The sequence below is a fragment of the Epinephelus fuscoguttatus genome, linkage group LG21 (genome assembly GCF_011397635.1).
Source record: "Epinephelus fuscoguttatus linkage group LG21, E.fuscoguttatus.final_Chr_v1".
In the NCBI taxonomy this organism is placed as follows: domain Eukaryota; kingdom Metazoa; phylum Chordata; class Actinopteri; order Perciformes; family Serranidae; genus Epinephelus; species Epinephelus fuscoguttatus.
In genome coordinates this window covers 6,722,946-6,747,565 of record NC_064772.1, presented here as the reverse complement: position 1 = coordinate 6,747,565, position 24,620 = coordinate 6,722,946, and the positions used below count along the sequence as shown (strand labels likewise).

General features: G+C 39.4%; 2 protein-coding genes across 3 annotated transcripts in view; both read left to right on the top strand.

Annotated features, from left to right (window-relative positions):
* The first annotated feature begins 3,737 nt into the window (after positions 1-3,737).
* On the top strand, positions 3,738-7,324 carry LOC125882273 (uncharacterized). The gene is made up of 2 exons (XM_049566058.1): positions 3,738-3,850; positions 5,095-7,324. The coding sequence occupies exon 2, from the start codon at positions 5,186-5,188 to the stop codon at positions 7,322-7,324; it is 2,139 nt and encodes a 712-aa protein (XP_049422015.1). The 5' UTR covers positions 3,738-3,850; positions 5,095-5,185.
* A 6,378-nt stretch (positions 7,325-13,702) lies between these two features.
* The window catches only part of nebl (nebulette), a 186,106-nt gene continuing 175,188 nt past the window's right edge, over positions 13,703-24,620 (top strand). The window contains exons 1-2 of one of the 2 annotated variants that reach the window (XM_049566108.1): positions 13,703-14,011; positions 23,283-23,377. In XM_049566108.1, coding sequence (XP_049422065.1) covers positions 13,943-14,011; positions 23,283-23,377 — 164 coding nt within the window. In that variant the 5' untranslated portion in view covers positions 13,703-13,942. The remainder of the gene's footprint in view (positions 14,012-23,282; positions 23,378-24,620) is intronic. The other variant, XM_049566107.1, reaches the window with a different exon arrangement.

The following is a 24,620-nucleotide window of genomic DNA, read 5'->3' as shown; positions in this document are numbered from 1 at the left end:
ACCGATACCAATACCAATACCTTCACTTCGATACCGGTTCCAGAACGATACTTTTTTCGATACCAATTTTATAAAATCAATTGTAACAAAAAGAAAATTACATTACACATTATGGTACAAATGTTGAGTTTTATTTTTCAGCTTTGGCATTTTTCCACTCAAAGCAGTTTTCTCACATAAAAAATAAACAACAAATAATTTTCAGTGCAAAAGTTGCAAACAAGGGACAAGTCAGTGTCTAGTGCTCACTGTTGCATATTAAGGACCTTTAAATCTTACAGAGGCTTCACTTAGCAGTTCTTTTTCAGAAAAATCAACATGTCTGCTTTCTCAGACAAGCCCGCTCCTGGCTGATGGTGTCCCCAGCAGTAGAAAATGTACGCTCTGAGGGTGTGGATGATGCTTGCACACAGAGATACCTGGTTGCCAAGTTTGATAGCATTGGCAGAGTGTCCCTTACATTCCACCACCAGGTTACTGGATTCACTGAGGTTAGGGTAGATGGCAGACCTCTGTACCACTGTATCTCTCCCTGAACCTTCTCTGCGGTGCTGAGAGTGTTCTCTTGTCTTATTTCAACTTCCATGTCCTCATCAGCAAATAGCTCCTCAAGGGCAGAGGGCTGTGGCTTCTTCTGGAAACAAAAAAGACAAGAAAAAAAGAGAAGGAAAAAAAGACAATCAGGGTAGGTGCCAACAAGTTAATTTTCTTCTGAAAATGAAATAGGGGGAAAAAAACAGGATGTCTAAATATATTTTTACCAGTGTTGCTACTGCAGCTGTACAGTCTTCATCAGATGAGTCGTCGTCATGGTCACTAGCTGTCTCTTCAAGGTCCTACTCCATCTACTGGGCCTGAGTCATTACACTTTTATTCTGTATTCAATAGATTATATACACTGATCTACAATGTAAGAGGAATAAAATATTACCAATAACAATAAACACCTGTTGTGAGGTCCTACGCATCAGCTCCTCTTCTAGTCTGGTCCACACTCCATCGGCCACTTTCGTCTTGAATCTTGGGTCTCAGGCTGTGCCCTCCTCCAAGAACTGCCTGATGCTCTCATCCTGCAAGACAAAAACATAGTATAGTAGTCATGTCTCTGAGTATACCTAATGGAAACAACTGAGAAATCAGGATTATGCAACACACTTGATATCATTTTGAGAGGTCATCCCAGATCTTGTCCTTTATGGTCTGTGTAAAGGAGGAGTCCTCATCAGTAACTGTGAAGTGGTGCTGGAGTTTCCCCAAGATGGGTAGAATCTGGCCCAGAGTTGGACTCCTTTCAGCAGAGATGCAGATGGTTGTAGAGGATCTTCATAACTGTGACAAACTGTTCTGCTTTACTGTAATCCTCATCAGAAAGCCTCTCCAGTCTGAAAAATATACAAATTGTTTATTAGCTAGACTGCAGCCTTTTGAGCACATTAGTTAACATTGATAATGGAATAAGTTAAGGTCAATGTCCATCCTTATCTACAATACCTGTCCTTCTCCATTGATTTTTTTAACCAAGGGTCCATCGAGGCTGCCTGGATGGCAGTGAACTGCTCCAGAAATCGCTCCACCATCAGAAACATCCAGAATGACAGCATGTTCTGGAAGACCTAGAGAGAGACAGTGTGTGTGTGGGTGTCAAACTGGTTGTCTATTTGTACTGTAGTAATAGTTCAATAACCTATATAGCCATGGAATTTTGCTCTAAGTTTAGTCTATTTTGATTTCTACTTACCGAGAAGACACTGCTGCTCTTTTAGGACAGGTTTAGCCAAGCTACACATCTTTAACCACACCACCATTAGCTCTGATTTATCCTGCCCACCTTGAGACTGCAGGTATAGTGTACAGCTTTTGAGCAGTAATGTTTGGAGTATAAGCAAAGCAACCAATTTTTCTAATGCTCATCTTTTTCACTGCTACATCCATATTAGCTGCATTGTCTACAGTGATGGCAACAACTTTTTCCTTTATATTGAATTCATCAAGAATATCTCTTCAGCTATTACAGGCCCTGTCTGTGATGTGTACACTGCCCTGGTATGCAGGATTTTGTCCTTCATGGCACCCTCTCTCACAAAGTGGACTGAAACAGTCAAGTAGTGGTCCTGTGCCACACTGGTCCAGCCATCCGCAGTCACAGCCACATCCCTGACGTCTTGCAATTCTCTCTTGACATGTCGTCCTCACATCAGGGTGGACAGGATCAGGCTACTGTGAGGAGATAAACATAACAGTGAGCGTTAGGTGAGCTGTTTAACCAGCCAACCCAATAGATGACCACATTTTAACAAGCTAATATCAGTTACGGTCATTCATTAGTTGTCTTTTGATTTCGCTAGCTATATAGCCATAAACTAAAGCTACACAACAATATCTTAAGGTAACGTTACATGGTTCACATTTTTAAGTCACCGCGGTACACCTATTAAGTTGCAGTAACATTAACTTAAGTAAACAGACATACAGTATAAAATTGGCCGAATTTTGCTAAACGTAAACTTACCTGTTGAAATCCCAGACACAGTGCCGTCCTCAGTACTCTCGGGTGAAGTAGAGGAGATTTTGAAGGAGGCCGCTCTGGTCCAGGCAGACTTGAATGCTGAGAGGAAGATAGATGCGGTCCGCTCTTCTTGCAGTCAAACACAGAGCAACTTTCTGCTCTTAAATTGATTCCGTGCACGTTCAGATGCTTCATCAAAATTGGTTGTGTTGCCCGCCTTAGCAACAATGTCCTTTTTGCAAATATTGCATTGTGCACTATTGCCATCAATCTTGCTAAAATGGAGCCACACTTTTGACCTCGGTGGCATTTCTTCAGCCGCTTCGACGACACACACACGCTGTAGTTCACAACACAGATACACGTGAACCCCGTCTGTGGGCGTAACCACATAAGTATTTTTGCTGCATGCCTCAACATGTAACGTTACAGCCAATCACCGGCACCATTATCAGATCTTGATCATGTGATTAACTCCTAGGTACAGAAACTTGGCACCAAAAGACAAGGCATCATTTGATACTGGGTAGTATCGAAGCATTTCAGTCGGTGTCATAAAAGAACCAAAATTTGGTACCGAGCCCTACCAGCCAGAGCATTGATTAAATCTGATCCTGTGAGTAGGTGGTTGTTTAGATAGGTGCCTTCAAATCTGGTAGAGCAGTCGAAGACAGCTCTGACTTTCTCTGGCTTCCTAGGATGGTACACCCTGTGGTGCAGAATGTACCATGTACTGCCATCCTTTGGTGTGCCATCTGCTTCTTCCGCATCACCATCTTCAAAGACACCGAAGGTGGTTCTTTGGATTTTTCTCAAATTTCCTTTTCAAATGCTTTAGTCTAACTGTAGCGAGCTGCTTGTTCTTCAGAAGCTGAGGACGTTCTCTGAAGGTTAGGGGCATTTTCAGATGCCCTTCTTTATTATGGTGGATCTTTCCATTCAAGAGCTGGAGAAACTGGATGTCTTGAGATATGTTCCCTTCTCTAGGGTTTGTATCTTAAAAATCTGTTTCCAATTGATTACAAAGGCAGGTGTGAGTGATGGGAGCTCTTTTACATAGATGTGATGGCAGACACCTGTTATGTCCATTGAACTAGTCCAAAGTTTAATGGATCCCACAAACCTCTAGCCTAAGTCAGTCTTTCCTGAATATGGTTGATAATCTTCTACTGACATAACTTTCCTTGGTTTCAGAACCCTTGTGCAGTCATAGCCAATTGGGAGTCCTGCAGGACAATCCAACAGATCTGGCATCTCCTCTGTAATGCTGAGAAGATAGGTCCACCCTTTAGCTGTCTCACAAGTTGGAATACTATTTTGCTCCAGTGGGATGCGTTTTCCTGTGTATGTGGCAGTTCATTGTACTCTTGTGAATGGTACCCTCTTACTCTTAGTCCATCCACCTTTTGGCAATGCTTGATTAAACCTCTGTCAGTCAGTGTTATCAACTTTAACTTAACAGGTTCTGTGATTGCTTCAATTTTTTCACAAATGTCTTGGTCAATAATGAATTACTGCTCTGAATGCGTACACAAATGGTTTCTAGGCTGTTTTTGTTACACGAGATAGTCACACTAGAACAATCATTGTAGCACAATGACTGTTGCCCATTTTCACACTGCATGAGACAATGCAAGCACTTTCCTCTTGTGGTGTTTCAGGTTTTTCACCTTGAGGACATTCTTTGTGAAGCAGAGAGGGGTGGCTTTGCCTGCAAATATCGCAAGTGACTCTCTTTTGACAGTTTTTAGAGATATCGCCAACTCTGAGACAACCAAAGCACATATTTTTGTCAGGGAAGAAACTGGATTGCATGCAAAGCGTGCCTCTTCAGCCACAAAGTCTGCAAATTCTTTGAAACCCGGATATGCCTTCCCTTCATACAGTGTCTCAGTGACAGGCCCATTCCAGCGGATTGTTACATAGTCAGGAAGTTTCAGGAATAATTTTTGATTTTCCCCACATTCATCTAAAACCCTGAGACCTTAGACATGGGACATAGCATTCTTACAGGAGATGACGAAATCTCTAAAACCCTTAATTTGATAGATTCCTTTGGTTCAGTCTTTGGCCAACTGCTCAGTTTACCCCGGAATGCTCTTAAAACTATGAAGGGGTGGCCACAATGTTTGTTTAAGAGCTTGTGTGTATGTTATTCATCACTTCGATAAAATTTTTATCACTGAAAGTTTAATCACGCAATGACATTTAATAGATACAGTTTTTTGTGGGGTTTTATTTTGCGAGGCCATTTTGGTGACAGTGCTCAACTTCCCATGTGCAAATGTTCCACAAAAACAAGTTCACCCTTGACAGTATTTTGCAAGAGCACCGTCACTGCATTCTGGGCTTATCCAAGATGTCTGTGATTGTTTTAAAGAAACAAAAACTAGCCAGAACATTTTTTCCTCATAACAGAAAGATCATCTGTGATTCCACACCTTTCTCTAGCGATGACACTGTGCTCTGGTGATTAGACTGGCTACGCAACACTATACTGTATGGGGTAAGCACCAATGTAGAACTGTGTTTTAAAATCTAAAAGAACTTTATAGTTTTAAAAGAATTTTGATTTTCCTTTATTTTAGGTTCTGGGACCAGATGAAAAATACACAGTAGATAAACATGAAGAAGATGTTTTGAAAGTTTCTTTTTGAGATCAAGTTGAAAAAAGAAAAGATGGAAGGAAAAAAGAGAAAAACTCCCTGTCCCTCCTCTGCTGGATATGATACAGACAGTTGTAAGAAGAAACCACGACAAGGGAAGGAGGAAGAGTTAAAAGAAAAAAGGAATAAGTCATTACAAAAAAATCAAGGGCATCAAGCTAAGATGTTTTCACAGGAGGGTGTTCAGGAGGAGCTACCAAGCAAAAGTGTCCCCAGCAATTCTTCCTCCTATCCTCTGCCTTCTTTTCTTTTTAGAAGAAGGCGTGTAGCTAAGGATCATCGACAACAACGTCAACAATCACCCGAATCATCGGGCACCAGCAAAACAGAAGGTGAGGTAGGGGAGACAAGAGGCCAGGTTTTACGCACAGCCCATGTTGTAACAAGCAGCTACCATTATCGCAGTCTTTCGTCATGTTTCGAAACGTCGAGATACCCCAGTCCACCACAACAAAGTTCTACCCTTCAAAGACCTTCCACAGAAAGAGTGTCAGGTCATGGCAGCCCCAGGATACAATTTAACTGTCCTTCACTTTTCGACACTTCCAACTACTATCCCGTCTCTGCTGGGTATGACACAAGCAGCCATAACAAGGAAGGTGACACTCTACAGGCAGACAAGGAAGACAAAAATGAATCATTACACAAATATCAACAAAGTAGAACTTCCTCCTCAGACCCCAGTTCAGAACAAACACCCGCTGACTATCAAAAAACATGTGCTGACTATCGAAAAACACGTGTTGATTATCTAAAAACACGTGCTGACTATCGAAAAACATGTGCTGACTATCAAAAAACATGTGCTGACTATCAAAAAGCACGTGCTGACTATCAAAAAACATGTGCTGACTATCGAAAAACACGTGCTGACTATCTAAAAACATGTGCTGACTATCGAAAAACATGTGCTGACTATCGAAAATCACGTGCTGACTATCGAAAAACATGTGCTGACTATCGAAAAACATGTGCTGACTATCGAAAAACATGTGCTGACTATCGAAAAACACGTGCTGACTATCAAAAAACACGTGCTGACTATCAAAAAACACGTGCTGACTATCTAAAAACACGTGCTGACTATCGAAAAACACGTGCTGACTATGGAAAAACATGTGCTGACTATCTAAAAACATGTGCTGACTATCGAAAAACATGTGTTGACTATCAAAAAACACGTGCTGACTATCGAAAAACATGTGCTGACTATAGAAAAAAACCTGCTGGCTTTCAAAAGAAACTTTCTGACTATCAAAAGAAACTTTCTGCCTATCATAAACAATTTCTTAACCAACAAAAACAAAACCTGGAAATAACCCCGACTGTTGCCCCTCCATGTCCACAAAACACACCCACAGTCCTGCAGGACCCAACTGTCTGCGCTGAAGGACGCAGAGTACAAGATGCATTTGAGTTTTTGTGTATGCAGTATGAAAATGTACCAGTAGGTGACAGTGATGCTCTGGTGGAAATAGACACACCTGTTACAGCTGTGAACTACTCAGTCACAAACACCCTGCCAGCCCATTCTCACCTCCTACAATCCCCAGAATGCTTTAGAAGCAGGAGAGACTCCAGCTGCCTGCCTCGCTCTCGCAGCCTGCCTTCACTGAGTCAGATAACGTCTGCAAAGAACAAGAGCTTAAGACGAGCTGAAAGCTTACCTGACATGCTGTTAACAAACAGCTTTGAGGAGTTTACACCTGAAATGACTGCTGAGGAAAACGATGAAACCTACAGGTTCCAGTGCTCCTGCCCAGGCCTGTACCAGTGCAGTGTGACAGGCCTGGTGTTTCACATGGAGGGAGAAGGGGACGTGGTTTACAGGATTGTCCCTTGGAACAGGAGGCTACTGGCCCAGCATCACAAGAAGCCTGCAGGACCCCTGTTTGACATCAAGTGTCTGCAGCAGTCTGTGTGTCAGCTTCATCTCCCACACTGTGAGATCCGCTCCACAGGTGGATGTGATTTCTTGTCAGTTGCTCATGTGAACGATGAGGGCATTGAGTTTATCAGCCCTCACAAGGTAACAGAAACTCATGTTATTATAAACATCACAGGGTTTTCTGCTTTCGTAACGTCAAGGATGAAGACTCACCAGCTGACCCGGTCCGAGCGCTGGTTCTGCTGTTCTACAGGCCCCAGATGATTCTGATCCTGAGTCCCTCCTCAATGTGTTGCTGCTACCAAAGAACGTTTCACTCCGGGATGCTGCGCACCAGGAAGAAGTTAGTTGGAGATGAGAGCTACATAGAGACATCCCCACACTGTAAACTGCACCCAAAGCAGGAATACACTCTGTCCACTTGTCCTGAAGACGACTCAGTTCTAGTTCAACCAGCAGAAGCAGAGTTTGACTGCGACAACTATGACAACTACTTCCCATCATTCCAGGTGAGCCTAGAAAAGATCATGAAACACATTAAGCTGTTTTTGAGAAACACCAACAGCTCCCACAGTGTCTGGGAAAGACGAGTTTGTCTTTCATCCCCTGGAGTAAGAAGGTCCTGTGGGCAGAGCGCACTGAATCTCCCTCCTAATGAGAAGCTGTTTGCCATACGGAGCAGCTTCATTGATGGGATATCAGGACCTGTTCTCAAAAGTCTGCTGGACAGACTCCTGGAGAAAAAGGTGATAACTGACTCTGAGAGGGAGTCAGCGGACATGATGCAAAACAACAGAGATAAAGCTCGTTTTGTTATCGACACAGTGAGGAATAAAGGTGAAGCTGCCAGCTCAGAGATGATTGAGTTCCTCTGTGAGGCTGACCCCTTCCTCTGTGAACATCTTGGGCTGATTTGAAGCTAAATGAACACCTGATGCATGCAGACCATGATGACCTGGTGGTCAGTGCCACACAGGAGTTTTCCTGTGTGAAATACTGATTCCAGAGACAAGCAGACAGAGGGGTCTACAATATGTGTTTGAAGGATATATCCGGGATGTCAGACTCACTCAGCAACAAAATCAGGTTAAAAAGATGAAGATAGTCAGAAGCTAAAGCCCAAGTACAAGCTACTATTGACAGTATAAAAGTGAACCACCACATCACTGGTGATTGCAATAGAAAACAATGAATATAAAGGGAAACTTTACCAACATTGAACCAGCTGTGTGGCATTGCAGTGTGTGCAGAGGAATAGTGTTTGGCTTTCCCCTGTGCTCGCTGTCAGCATCCGAACCTCAGCTGCCGGACGGGCAGGGATCTCCGGGGGAAGTCAAACAGGGTCGGCCTTTTTCAAGTGTTATAATCATTAAAAAGCAAAAGCAGCATGTGTATACATTCAGTAGGCCATATCTTCAGTAGCTAGCTAGCTAACCCTACACTTTACAGGGTTTGATTTTGGTTTTGGAACAGGGAAGAAAAGTGTATCTTTTTCCAACCTCTCCAGGTAATGAGTATCATTAATACACGAGGTGGCCCAGGCACAACATTTAGCTTCAAATCCACAAAACCAGCCTGAAAATGAAGGTGATCTGAAACCATTGCATTAGAGTCAGTGGAGCACAGCAGTGTTGGTGTTGGACCCCGGTCTGAGTTGGCCCGATGTTACATTATGATTGGCTAGTCTGCGTCCAGGGGGCAGGACTTACCGAAGGGTCAATTGTTGAAAGAATTTTCTTTAGGTTTCATCAGTTTTACTGTTTGATAAAGATATGGAAACCTCTTTATCTTGTTTTGTTATCGAGACAGTGAGGAAGATAGGTGAAGCTGCCAGGTCAGAGATGATTGAGCTCCTCTGTGAGGCTGACCCCTTTCTCTGTGAACATCATGGATTGATCTAAGGAAGAAAGAGATCGTCCTATAAATGCCACAAATGATAGCATTTATTAGCAAATTTTAAAATGTTTCAAAATTTAGATGTAAATATTGTTATTTTTTTTGTCATGGTCATTTTTTTGTCCTAAAAATCTGAAAGTTTTTATCAAAACTTTGCAGTATTTCTGAAGCATTAAATCAGTAGTTTTTTTGTCCTGTTCAAATGCATCAACTCTAAAAGTTTTCAAATGTTGAATTTAATGTATTCCTTTTTTAAAACTTATGAATCTTTTTAAAACACCTTTGCCAAAATGAGTGTCCGTTGCACTTTTTATGAAATTTGTCCTGCCTATCGCTGACACTTGGTGCTGATTTTTAGAACTTCTGATAGTATTTCATTTTACCTTTTTGTATTTTTATGCCATTGTATAGCCTGTATCCCAAACAAGTAATAGCTGTCATTAAGTTGTTAGCTAACATGGATCTAAATAAACCACATAAAGTAAAGGGGACTTTCAAGGGCTTGTAGGTAAATTGCTGTTTTCAAGTAGCCTGTACTTTTACTTTACTGGCAATACTGTCAGTATCACTCTGACTCTGCAGTTGATTTATTCCAGATGAGATAATGATCTCATGTGGCCGATGTGAAACAATGCTTTTCAGCTCAGTATTCAGATAATCTTCAAAGGCACTTAATTTCCCAGGGTATCAATGCTTTCCAGGGTATCAATCAATTCTTATTTTATTGTAACGTGAAGGATCTTCTTCATGTGTATCCTAAAATAACATCTCTTTTAATTGATGTTATCCTTCATCAGCCAGCAGGGGGAGGCATTTGCTTAATGATGATAAGTGATTGGTTGAGGTCAAGTCCAGTCTGACATATGATGCAGGGCTGCTGTTTAAAACAATGGTTCCTGACCTTTTCCCATAAGAGACCCTTTGTCCCCTAATTAAATTGAGTAAACTGAGGACCCCTGACTAAGTGACACATTATATGGGGATATTAAGTTGATGAATAACAAAAAAAAGAACAGAACAACTTAACACAACATAAACTGTACATTTAACCTAAATAGTAAATGGAAAAACTGCAAGAAATTTGTGTTTAAAGAGTGATTTAGATTAATTTTAAGCAGATTATTTCCATCAGAGATGAGTTTTCCTGATATGAACTTTGTAAATGGTTCCCTGTCTGTATTCCCCCTCTCTCCGTGATGCTTCATTGTTGTATATTAGCCTTTTGATTGTTTTAACTACATACTTTTCTAATGTAGAACGAGGCTGTTTAGCAGAGAGTGAAGGCTCTGTGAGTGTAGCTTGTGGGTTTTTTTTGTTGTTGTTTAAGATTACATCTTGAATAATAACACAAACTATGGGTGTGCCATATCATGTCATTCACGATAATACCAATATTATTTTTAATATGATATGAAAAATCCATATTGTGATACTCATAATATTTCGACTTGTTGACATATTGACATCACATTCTTACACACAGCAACAACAAGTATGGCTTAAAGCGCAATGATTACTGACTCTGCGGTGGTTCCAAAAAGAGGAGCAGTTTCAGTAGTGTGGAATAAACTGCGGTGTCCTGAATGTTTTATGAACAGCCCTGGACTTCTCAGACTGTTTCAGCGACTTACCGCTCAGAGGGAACTCATTCAGCGGCTCCTCTGGCAGCAGCACAGTGTCTCTCCCTCTCCTCTCTCACCGAGCACACACGGGATCGGTGTCATCAGGTGATTTTGTCACAAACCTTATGTAAACCTATGCGACACTTGTGGCTAGCCAAAAAAAACTACATATATGTGAATGTGCGATAGTTATGGTAGCATAGCCTGTCACAGGTTACAGCATGATGATTAGAGGTGAAATGGCATAAAGGTCCAGGTGGAAAAAAAACACACAGTTATTTAGGATTTTGTGAGTGAAGGAAATCACCCGTTGACTTAGGCTATATAAATAGATCCCAGGGTACACATTTTTTTAATTTGGGAACTATTTACATGTGTAATTTGTGGATTTTTTAAATTTTTTTATTTTATTTTTTTTGAACTATTAATATTGTATACAGAATCTGAATCTCACTCTGAGTTAATGTTGTTGTTTACAAACTTAAGAAATGAGAGATCATTTTTGTTTAGTTGTTACTTAATATTTGAAGGCAAACTGTTAGGGTGACATTTTGTTGCAATTCTATGATCTTAAAATAATAAGGATTTTATATATATTAGAATATATCGTTAAAAATACCCTGAAATATCATTATAATATTTTAGGGCCATATCACCCACCCCTAATCACCCCCCAAATAACAATTACATTTTGTTTCTTTCACAGAAGAGCACAGATGTGTGTAGAGCGTGCCACATTTTAGTTCATTGAAGATGTTGTATCACCACCTTGTTTTTCTGTACTCTACTGTACTGTACTTGCTGTGTAATTAAAGTTACATGTTTTTTTTAATAAAAATGCTTCTTAAAAGAATTCCCTCCAAACATCTCAAAGATTGTTATAGGCCTAAAAAGTCAAATTAAAGGCTGAGATGTTAATGTTGGTATTACATAAGAATTTACATTTATGACTTCAATACTTGTAAAATAAGACAATTTAAGACTCTTAAAATGACTTTGTAATGGTACTGTAAACATTATCTAATTGGTGAGTTATCGTGGGATGCACGGGAGTTATCATGGATTTATGAACTAATAGTTGTGCATTAAAGTCACAAACTATTAGGTGCAGCCCACTGCTGCCTAACAAATAAATATTTTGAATTGGAGCCAGGCTAATGGTCTGTCTCAGCTAACGGTTACCTTAGGCTAATGTTAGCTTTTAGAAAATGTTAAGTTAGCCAGCTAATCTGTTGTAAATGTGACAGCTTTTTAAATTAAAGTGTGAGTGAGCCGAACTACTTAAGAATCTCTGTTAATAAATTATAGGTTGACTAAAGCCAGAATTGATATTTTTTATGAATAGGTTGCTCATCATTTATAGACTTCAATGGTTCCTTAGCTAGCAAAATTTGGGAACAGTTTGGATATTTTACAGATGACAAAAAAGTGTCAAAACAAAAAACATTTCAAATCACTCCTGAAGTATGAATAGCTCCATTAATGCCCTTCAATTGCATTCTAAGTGGATCCAAATAATCATATATTTACCCAAATATAGCTAAACACTTAAAAAAAATACATTTTTCAGCTCATTTTACGGCTCTCCTGATGCAGTTTGCACGAGGAAGCAGTATTATTATTGTGTTATGAACCACTAACTAACCACTGCAAGTCTTTTATTAAGTTCTATAAGTTACTTATTAATTTGAAATTATTTAATTTTTATTTTTATTTATTATTCTGAAAGTGTCAAATGCTTAGCATTTTTTTTTGGCTAAAATATTACTTAAACGATTTAAAGATTATTAAAGAAATGGCAGATTAATTTTCTGTTGGTCAGCTATTTGATAAATCAATAATCAATGCAGCTCAATTATTTTTTGTTTGTATTGCATTATTTTATTTTAATCTATTTTTTTTTCATTAAAAAAATTACTTAACCAGGAACCCTATTGCTGTAAGGCGACAGTGCTAACCACTACACCACTGTGCTTAACATTTATGCTTAAAAATTCCTGAAGGCATTTACAGATTAATTGAAAAAAAAAAAAAAATGCTGATTTGCCCTTTACTTACTGCTTTTTGTCAATTAACTATTTGTTAAATCAACTAATCACCGCAGCTCACTAATTATCTATTTTTTTTAAGTCTTATTATATTTCCTTGTTTAATTTCTATTTTATTAATGATAATAGTAATACAGTTTATTTGTATAGTGCTTTTCAAAACACTCAAAGACACTTTACAAAAACCAAAAAACCAAAATAAAAACAACATAAGAGCAGTACAACCCAGTTAAGAGCAAGAATGGGGATTGAATGCAAGCCTGAACAGGTGGGTTTTGAGCAAAGATTTGAAGGAGTTTAAGTCTGTACAGTTACGGATGTGTTGGGGAAGAGAGTTCCAGAGGGAGGGTGCCACAGTGGAGAAGGCTTTGTCCCCCAAGATTTTGTGCTTGTTCCTGTGTGGTGGAGAGAGGAGATTCTCAACTAATCCATACAACTTTATTTCAGTATTTTTATTTTATAGTATTGAAAGTCCCAAATGTTTGGCACTTTCTGCCTAAAAAAAAATCACTTCAAAGATTGGCAGATTAATTTTTATCATATTGTCTTAAACCTGCAGGCATCAAGTGTTTTGCATTTTTCCTTTAAATTAACAGATTATTTAAAAATTTGCAGATATTTTTTTGTCTATCAATTATGTGATTAATCAACTAATCAGTGCAACTTTTATACTTTAATCATTAATTCTATTTTATTTGATTTCATTTCATTAGTTTTGTTTTATTTTATTGAACATGGACGCATAGACTGTCGACTATGTGATTAATTAACTAATCAAGGTAGGTTTTTTTATGTCAATATTTTTTATTTAATTCTATTGAACCTGTCAGCATCAGCATACAGGTTCAATAGAAATTGAACCTGTAAATTTTTGCTTCAAAATTGATAGATTTTTTTTCATAAATTGCAGAATATTTTTTTGTTTATCAACTACAGTATGTGATTAACAAATCAACGCAGCTCTTTAATACATATTTTACTTTTTAGTTCCTAAATCCACGTTAGAAAATAAATCCACTTCCTGTTTTCTCCAGATAACTTCCTGTTTACCTCGTGCTAACTCTCGCTAGCTTGTCTCCGATGGAGTGATCGGTCCCAGCTCAGCATCCAGCCTTCACACCGGACGGTGAGCCGCTGAGTAAGGGGGCAGAGCCGCCGTCTCTCTGCTACAATTTTCAGCTTTTCTACTTAGTTGACAGTGTCTCAGGTTGAAGAGTGGCTCAGTGGGGACATTTGGGACTCTCGGTCTGGACAACATTAACTACACCTATAACAAGTGGATTTAGCCTTTGGGGAGCACAGAGGAGGTTTGGAGGATGAACCCCCAGTGTGCCCGCTGTGGGAAGATCGTCTACCCGACGGAGAAAGTCAGCTGTCTGGATAAGGTGAGCACTTTGTAGACAAAATAGAAAAGATCCAGCATCACTTAGATGTATTTATTCTCCACATATAAAGCCTTTAAACTGGCACTTATCGGCGTCTGAACTGGATGGATCACGGGGCGTCAAGTTACATTTTTTGTCAATCGAACAACATTCAGCATTACAAAGAAGTAAGTAGTTGTTGGACATGTGTCAGGCTCCCTCCAGTGCTCATTGAATGTTTAAAACAGAAAATCATGCAAGTAAAAAAAAATCAAAAGAGAATGTAAGACATAAATAGTACGGAAGTTAAAATATAAGGAAAAAAAATATAACATTGTCAAAATATAAAATGAAAAAATATGTATTTGTGCTAGGCAGTAATTGCAGAATGAGTGAACTGAATGTACACAAGAATGTGGATCTGTGGAGTTGTGAGAGATGTAGGTATGGGTGTAGTGCAAGGAAAACCAGTCAGACCCTCATTCCCATTAAATACATAAAGCAAGTGTCATTGATGATCAAAATCTACTTTCACTAACTTTCAGGTAATGAGTAGTCATTCAGACAAAATCTATAATCATGATTAATTTAGTATTAACTACAAAAACGTAATATTTGGGGAGTTTATGGTTGATTTAGCAGGATTTATACATATTATCTCTTTAGTTTAGTTCATAAAATATTGATTTAATATACATTTACAAGCCTAATTAAGGCCTACATTGCCTGAATACACATTTATTTTGATGACCTTATCACATTTCAACATTCATATAGCTTTTGGGACTTAGACTTTAAACCTCTGTGGTAAGTTGCATGTTGTATTATTGGCACTGTAAATATACCATAAATCTGTTTTTATGTAGGGCTATCACAGCAGGTAGAAATTCCTAAGTGAAACTGTCACAGTGCCATCATTAAAGATACAGAAATATTGTGGGAAATTAATTATTTAAACACCACTGAAATAGCACACATCATCATAATACTTATATGATGTGATAAATAAGGGATATTAAATGAATATTTTAGGATTGTCTGGCCAAACCCCCCTCTTTTTAAGCAATTATTCAAAAGTAAGTGTTGATTTTTGTGTCTGCATGGTAACACCTCTGCAATAGTCTGTTGCATAATGGTGATAAATTATTAATTCATCTTCAGCGGTCTCATGCATTCACTGTCTGTTCTATGAGGCATCAGATGACACAACAGCATGTAGGCACTGCACATGATATTAGCTCCCACACTTCATAATGAAAGATTTCACAGAGCTGTAGCAAATACTGTTTGTTGAATGTGAAGACAAAATATCATCATTCAATGTCTCTAGACCAATAAAGACTAAAGTTATGTTCTGTCCCATCTTGTGAAAGTTGACATGAGTTGTTTGAAGAGAGAATAAGGGAATAAAAGAGCTCAAACAGTGTGAGAGGCAGTGATTTAGAGAGGAGGAGGCTGGCAAAGAAACAATGAAGTATACGGAGAAAGTGAGAAGGAGTGTGAGGGTGAGAGAAAGAGAACTTCAGAGTTCCCTGCTGTCCCTCCAAAAAGCCCATTTAATCAGGCCTTTTGCAAGACTAGGTGTCACTTCTTTTTCATTTTAGCCAAAGACATAAAAAACACATTTCAAGTGAGAATAAAAGCTATAAGTTTAACTTCTCCAGGTTTTAGCATGGCCATTATTCACAATGCAAATCCTGCAGGATCTGCTGTTAAAATGAGACCTTGTGTGTGTCAGTTACAAGCACAGTATGCTGAACATGATTTGTAGGTAAGGACAAAAATTGCAAACACACTGGTACGGTACTTAACTTCAATTTTTTTTTTACCAGCACTAGATTTTTTAGGGCAGATACCCAGCCCAGTCTCCAGAAGAAAATGTTGGCATTGTGCATTTCTGCAAATCATGGATACGTTACATTTGCACATTTCCTATATACAATATCAACATTTTCAGTGTGACATAGTGTGTGAGCTGACTTTGTCATTAGGAGGTGGAGGGGAAGGTGTATTGCACTGAACCTATGCCAGGGGAGATGCCTGCCAAGCTGCAGACCACTGTTTAAGGCCAGCATACAACAAACTGGTTGTGTTTAAGAGAGTCATTGCTGTGTTTACAGCAGCTTGGTTTTGTAGCGACTTGTCTGTGTGTTTTCATCAGCCTTTTAGGTTTCAAATGCGGGTGCTTTGTAGCGCCCCCTCTGTATGTTTCCAGCGTCTTTTTTAGGCTTTAAATGTGGGTGTTTTGTAGCAACTCTTTGGTGTGTTTCCAGTGGCTTTTAAGGCTCCAAATCTGTGTTTTGTAGCAACCCATTTGTGTGTTTCCAGCGTATGTTTTAGGCTCCAAATGTGGGTGTTCTGTAGCAACCTGTCTGTTTGTTTCCATTTGCTTTTTAGGTTCCAAACAGGTGTTTTGTAGCATCCCCTCTGTTTGTTTCATGCAGCTTTTTAGGCTCCAAATGTGGGTGTTTTGTAGGGAACCACCTGTGTGTTTCCATCTGCTTTTTAGGTTCTGAACGTGGGTGTTTTGTAGCAACCCCTCTGTGTGTTTCCAGCTGGTTTTAGGCTCCAAATGTGTCTGTTATGTGGCAGCCCATTGGTGTATTTCCATCTGCTTTTTAGGCTCCAAATGTTGGTGTTTTATAGCTACCCATCAGTGTTTTTCCAGTGTCTGTTTTAGGCTCCAAACGTGGGTGTTCTGTAGCAACCTGTCTGTGTGTTTCCATTTGCTTTTTAGGTTCCAAACAGGTGTTTTGTAGCGCCCCCTCTGTATGTTTCCAGCGTCTTTTTTTAGGCTTTAAATGTGGGTGTTTTGTAGCAACCCATTGGTGTGTTTCCAGCGTATTTTTTAGGCTCCAAATGTGGATGCTCTGTAGCAACCTGTCTGTGTGTTTCCATTTGCTTTTTAGGTTCCCAACAGGTGTTTTGTAGCGTCCCCTCTGTTTGTTTCATGCAGCTTTTTAGGCTCCAAATGTGGGTGTTTTGTAGGGAACAACCTGTGTGTTTCCATCTGCTTTTTAGGTTCCGAACGTGGGTGTTTTGTAGCAACCCCTCTGTGTGTTTCCAGCTGGTTTTAGGCTCCAAATGTGTCTGTTTTGTGGCAGCCCATTGGTGTATTTCAATCAACTTTTTAGGCTCCAAATGTGGGTGTTTTGTCACGACCTGTCTGTGTGTTTCAAGCAGTATATAGGCTCCAAACATTTTTTTAATAGTAGCTCATTGGTATATTTCCATTGATTTTTAGGCTCCAAACGTGGGTGTTTTGTAGTGACCTATCTTTGTGTTTCAAGTGGCTTTTTTAGGCCCCAAACATGGGGTTTTTTTTGCAGCCCATCAGTGTATTTTCATTCATTTTTTTTAGGCTCCAAATATGGATGTTTTGTAGCAGTCCGTCTTTGTTTTTCCAGTGGCTTTTAAGGCTCCAAACTTTGGTGTTTTGTAGTGACCTGTCAGTGTGTTGAATTGGCTTTTAAGGCTCCAAACATGGGTGTTTTGTAGCAAGCTGTCAGTGTTTTTCCTGTGGCTTTTTAGGCTCCAAATATGGCTTGAATACTTTTTTTTTTCAGAGACTTTTGAGATTTCCTGTAGGGATTCTGCCACCAAAACTGATATTTTAAGCCAAAACATGATCTTTTCCTTACCATATCCAAGGGTTTTTTCTGCTGAAACATAACTCTAATTTAATCACAGCCTTGTTAAAGCATAACGTTTGCTTGATAATGTGCAAATGTAAGGTATCTGTGGTTTGCAGAAACATACAATGCCAATGTTTTTCTGGCGATTAGGTTGTAATACCAGTATTGATATTTCGAATGTTAAAAAAGTAAGATAACAATATATGGCTCATTCCTGTTATGCAGCCACATTTGAAACTCATAGCTAGAAAATATGTGTTTTTCATGGGTTTTTTTTGCATTATTTAAGAATAGTGGCACATGTTAGGATGTCAGGAAAACATGGCCAATTTCAGGCATTCTAATAATAATCCCTAAAGGTGGACTGGATTATATTGGTCTACAGACCTCACAGGGTGAAAAAAAAATTGAGCAAAGTTAGCCTTAGCTCTGTGAATAATCCTCCTGCACATAAACAAAACTTTATGTTCCTCTTTAAGCTTGATCACCTGTTTTCACTTTTTTTTTTGATTGGACCAGCTTTCATCATTATTTAGCTGAACAGAGTGGAGCTTTTAGAGTGTGACAAACAGATTAACATCATGAAACACTGAAAACTAGAAGTACTGCCATGCGGCCGCTCCCCAGTCGAGTTGCAGTTTCAGTTTACATCCATGTCTGTGAAAACATGGATGCTTCACACACATCTTCCCCCGGCAGCACAGACGATCTATACAATCAACACAGTTTTCAGGTGGACATTAGAGTCACCAATTCAGTATCTGGCCAAATGTCTCCCCTTCTGTTCCTGAGATTGACTTTGACTAATAGCCAGAAAAGTGTTTTATGTAGAACATTTTGATGTCACAGTGAAGCTGACCTTTGACCTTTTGGATATAAAATGTCATCACTTCATCATTGTATCCTATTAGATATTTGTGTGAAGTTTTGTCATAATTTGAGCAAGAATTCTTGAGTTATGGCACTGACCTTGACCTTTGACCTTCGACCACCAAATTCTAACCAATTTATTCTTCAGTCCAAGTGAATGTTTGTGCCAAAAATATGAAGAAATTTCCTTAAAGCTTTCTTGAGATATTGCCTTCACAAGAATGAAATAGATGCAAGGTCACACTGACCTTGACCTTTGATCACTAAAAAAACTAATCAGTTAATCACTGAGTTCAAGGAGACGTTTGTGCCAAATTTGAAGAACTTACCTCCAGATGTTGGTGAGATATCATGTTTACAGGAATGGGACAAACTGACGAACAGACAGAGGGATAACCCAAAAACATAACGCCTCCAGCTATCACTGGTGCGGAGGTTTAAAAAGACATGAGTGAAACTTGAGGGAAACATGGTTATCCTATACTTCACACTTTTTATTCCCTCCAAAAAAAAAGGGTAATTTCTTATAAATGGTCTCAATTGAATTGTTAATGGACTACAAACTAACAGGATGGAAAATGACTTCAGGGACACAGTAAATGATGACAATAAAAGAAAATATATAATATAAATTGCATATATAACCCTAACCCTAATCTTACAGAAATAATTAGAGAAAGTTCAACATGACCTAGAAAATAATTGAAGAATATCAATAGTTCTTGTCGAAGTAGAACATTTTCTGGGGACATGGTTGAGCACATCCCAAAAGAAAGTTTCAGTAAAGTAAAAAAAAAAAAGGTGTTTTTAATATGTATTATTCTGTGTTAAATACTGATACATTTTAAAGAACATATAAGGAGGTAAATGTTGATGCATAACAGGAATGACTCATATGACGTCATGGATCCTTTTGTGTAACAAACAAAACCTGTGCTTATGAAAGACTTATGTAAAAATGAGTGCATTACTTTGCATCTTATATTGAGCTGAAAGAAACTTTCTCTCTTTCTCAAGCCCACTGTTTTTGTAATGTAATGTGATACGCGAAACACTGTTGTATTTATCTCTAAAAAAGACATTGCATGTACAATTTGTAATCGCAAATGAAACTTCTCAGTTACATAATGGTGACACTTTCTAAAATGGCCCATGTATTATTGGCTGACATGTATGCAGTTACAAATGTATATTTAAGTAAAATCTTCACTAAGATGTAGTAAAAAGTCCCTTCCGATACAACTTATCATCGCTCTCTATGGATTTCTATTTAGATACAGCATGCTCTTTCACTGAAATTAAAGCACAGGATTAATATAGAAGGCATATGACCATATTAACAACTCAAACACTTAATTTAGCGCTGATTCACTGGAAGGATTTGAATAATCCTAATGCAGGACAGATGGAGGGCGATATGAACTGGACATTGAACGAACAAATGTTTGGCAGTGAACTGACTTACTTCAGTTTTTTGCTCTGCGGTCTGTCACATTTTCATCCAGCCTCCTACTGTATTTATATTTAGTTCATGAAAGATTTCCGTTCACTTCCCTCTAAACACTCACTGTCAAACATGTTGTTTGATTGACAGACCGCATGTGAGAAGTGCAGTGCAGAAACAGCACTGAACAGCAGAGGCGGACACAAAACATGAAGTAGAGCTTTTATAGTTTTTTCTTGACCTTTGAAACAACGGTTTGACAAAAAAAAAAAAAAAAAAAAAAATCCCTTGTTGTTTCAGAAGCTTTCAGCCACATCACAGAAAAAGTTGTTCAGTTGTCATGGGGATGATTAAGTTGTTATTATGTGACCTAAGACTGGTCCTAGAAGGAGTCGAAGCATCCCAGTGGGGCTCCCTTACACCAGAACACCTACACACGGAGTCAGGCCTGACAGGAAGCCACACAACACCTTAGAGCCTTAGAGGGATAGTTCAGATCTTTTGAAGTGGGGTTGTATGAGGTGCAGTCAGTGTATTACCTTCAGTAAATGGTTGGCACGCCCCCAGTTAGGAAAAGCAAGCAGGAGCACTGCCACGGAAGCTGCTGTGAACGAGCCGAGCAGCAAAACTTATTTTGGCCACCTAAACAAATAATACCAGTTTAATTGTACACTATATTAAGATTTTCAGTTTTACCTTACCATGGTGTCAGAAAATAACAAAACTATCAGCTCTGTGAGGTAAAATTACTGTTTTTATCAAAGGAGTCTGGTGGCTTCGAAGAGGTATAACGGCTTCAGTTCCCACTAGGAAAGCTCTGTCTGGCAGAACAGCAATGCTGGGCTCACACTGGACGTGGAAATACCCTGATTTGTCAGTGTTGCATTAAAAGGCGCCTTGCCATTTACACCAGGTGATACGTGTGTGTGTGTGTGTGTGTGTGTGTGTGTGTGAGTGTGTGTACTCGTTTCTCTGGCTCTTTGTTTAGACACAACTGACAAATATGTGGAAGCATGGGAAGCATAATTAATCATTTATAAGAATCAGATCATTTTTATCACATCCCACATATCCTTTATATTGTTCAAAATAGATTATCAGTGTGTTTTCTTGCCAGATTTGCTTGTGGCTCAAAGAAAATATACACCAGATGCTGAAACTATCACTATCACAAGCTCAGTGCTGTGGTGTGTCCAGAGTGAACAGCCTAGTTGGTAAACATGGGCGACAAAAGGTATTGGCCAGCGGTCCAAGGATAGCGAAGGCATAACCTGCCGTACTCTCCCCTTAATTTGCTTGAACTCGCTGCCTTTGTTGGTTGGATTGGTTAAGTTCAGGCAAGATGAGTGGGATTGGTTAGGGTCAGGGCTCAGCCTCTGTGGTGATACCCTGGCCTGCTTCTCCTAACTGGGAGTGTGCCAACTGACATCTACTGTAGGTAACACGCTAAGTATGGGAAAGTACTAGGGGTGTAAATCATTATGATATTATACCGATTCTTTGGAGAACAATATGATATTTGCCAATATCATAGAGTCTGCCACAATACAATTTGATTCGATTCAATTCAGAGCTTGGGATCGATATGAGACGATATCATATTGATGATGATATTGATTACATTTAGCACAGTCTATTACAGACAAAACTGCCACTACTTTTTTTTTTTTTTGGCTTTTGGCCCGTCTGTGCAGAGTTTGCATGTTCTTCCCGTGTCAGCGTGGGTTTTCTCCATCTACTCTGGCTAACGCCAGGGCCACACCGGACGTGGAAGCGCTGCGAATAGCCTCGAAGCGCCGAGAAGTGAAGCCAGTTTCCTTTCGGCGCCCATGTTAATCGATTCTGTCATCCACACCGGCCGCGCCGTGCAGCTCCGCGACTGGCGCTGCAGCGATTGTTTCGGCGTCTGGTCTGTTTTCTGTGCGAGCCGCGAGCGAATGTGTCAAGCCGGGCAGGAAGTCAAACAAAGGAACAACAGCATCCGGTGAATTTTCAGAATAAAACAAATTTCAAAATAAAACACACCGTTTGACAAACGCGATGTGTGTGTGTGTGTGTGTGTGTGTGTGTGTGTGTTTATATACATATTAGTCAGTGATATCTAAACAGAGCACGACAGAGATGAATACACACACACACACACACACACACACACACACACACACAGAGTGTGGGCCGGCTATAGGGGGTGGGGGTTGGGGCACACACAGGCAAACAGAGAGAGATACCCATGATGGAAAAACAGCCCCAAATGTGATGGAGACAACAGCTGGGAGCAGAAGCACTTTTCGACCGGCGTGGAGAAATGCGCGTCTGATGTGAATGGGCTCTCACGAGAATTTCGGTGCGCTGCGCTTCGCAGCACTTTGTTGGTAGTGTGGCCCTGGCATTACTCCCACAGTCCAAAGACATGCAGGTTAATTGGTGACTCTAAATTGTCCGTAGGTGTGAATGTGAGTGTGAATGGTTGTCTGTCTCTATGTGTCAGCCCTGTGATAGTCTGGCGACCTGTCCAGGGTGTACCCTGCCTCTCACCCAGTGTCAGCTGGGATAGGCTCCAGCAGCCCCACGACCCCTAACAGGATAAGCGGTTATGAAAACTGAATGAATGAATGAATAAATCATTTAACAACAGTATAAAATTTTGCTTTTTATTAACTATTGTGGCTCATCATCTGTCTCTTGGCTGCTCACCATTATCTGCCTGATGCTGTTTGATTGTGACACAGAATTTCAAAATCAAGGTACATCCTAAAGATGATGACATGGATCAGTGTTTTTACTTTGCATCCCTGACATTGGATAGTTGATTATTAAAATGATAATATCGATCAAGATTGTTGAGCCCCTAATAACTACCTCATTCAACCCCTACTTTAGAAGATCGACACTATCCATGTGACATGTGACATGTGACAGATAGTGTGGGGAAAACTACATCAGTGAAACGATTAGAACAAAGCAGTCAGTGGAGAGCTGAAAACAAGATCACAGACTGTCACATCTGTGGACAGAGATGGATTACTATCTCAATCAATCAGTTTTATTTATAAAGCCCAATATCTGTGTCCGTACACAACCTTTTGTTATTACATGACCAAAATTTCATACTTAGGTCATGTCCTAAAAATTAAACTATCTCCATGGCAACTGAGCAAAATCCATCCACTAAGGAGAGCCACAAGATATGGTTGAAAAGCTTTTAAAAACACCAAATGAGTGGACCTTGAGATGAGATTTTGTCTGTCAAAAGTCTGAAACATGAGAGCGAGTCTCAGGCCTAAACTCACTTGACAAATCCAATATTAATGTGTGACTGTGTGTGTTTGTGTGTTTTCTCCAGAACTGGCATAAAGGATGTTTCCACTGCGAGGTTTGCAAGATGACCCTGAACATGAAGAACTACAAAGGTTATGACAAGAAACCCTACTGCAATGCGTGAGTCTTCTCTCACTCTCTCTACATATATATATATATATATATATATATATGTGTGTATATATATATATATATTTATAGGTATGCATAAATATATATATATATATTTATATATATATATATATATATATATATATATGAATACATATATACATATATATACACAGTGTAAATAGCATCACATAGCCACAAATTGTTTGCACATATACTGTATGAAAGACTCATTATAACCACTATAATGTACAAGCTCACTGTTCTCTGATGCTGTCTATACTGAATTTTAATTAAAGTGTTATCATTTCATATTTATGAGCTTACTCAGGGTGTAAACACCATCCTTTGGCTGCACTGTGTTATTATCTGCATCTGTGCCTGGCTGCAGGCTGTTCATATCTGCGTGGTGACCCTTTAAGGTTTTTATAGCAGCCATGGTTATGGTCAGTGGTTGTCTTCGGTGGTTTTGGTTACGAGCCCAGCCCTGCTTTACCCTTCCTGCTGCTGGTTCTGTTTACAGCCCTGAGTCTGTGCGTTTCTCCACACTGCTAACATGCTCTGCTTGTTATTATCTGTATGCCACGATACACTACACCGCCATTTATTGCCTGACCTTCATAGACACCAGCAAGATTAGAAACCTCAATGGAGGCAAAACTTGGATCTGTGTTTGATGGATGTTGGTAGTAAATTATAGCTAGTGCTGAAAACTTTGTGCTAGTATCTTCACAGAAGGGGAAGGCTGTGGCTTTGACCTTTGACCTTGTCACTTTTGGTTGCTTGTAATGTTGATGATTTGGGAGTCGACGCTCTATAACTCTCCACGACATACACGTGTGTTTGAAGATATGATATGTAACTTTTTCACATTAAAATGTCTACAAATGACTGGACCAATGATATATACTTAGTTGAGTTGTGTACTTACATTATCCCGAATGTTTCCAGCAGCGTTCAAACTCACAACAACCTCTAATTTTAATCAAGGACATGGTCCATGTGATTTGATCACCATCGGCTGTGAGTGGCGTCATATGGGAGGAGGAGACCCATGCCGGTGATTTGGCTCCTGATAAAAACCTCCTGAATGTTATGTAAGTAAGTAAGAATGTAATAATGTAAGTTATTTAAAAAAATAAAAAGGTGAGCACACATTAGCAGGAGCTCAGCTAGCAGCCTCTGCGTAACGAGCCAAGCAGAGTTGGAGAAACACTATTTTTTAACATGAAGTCGCCATGGTTAAATGTTT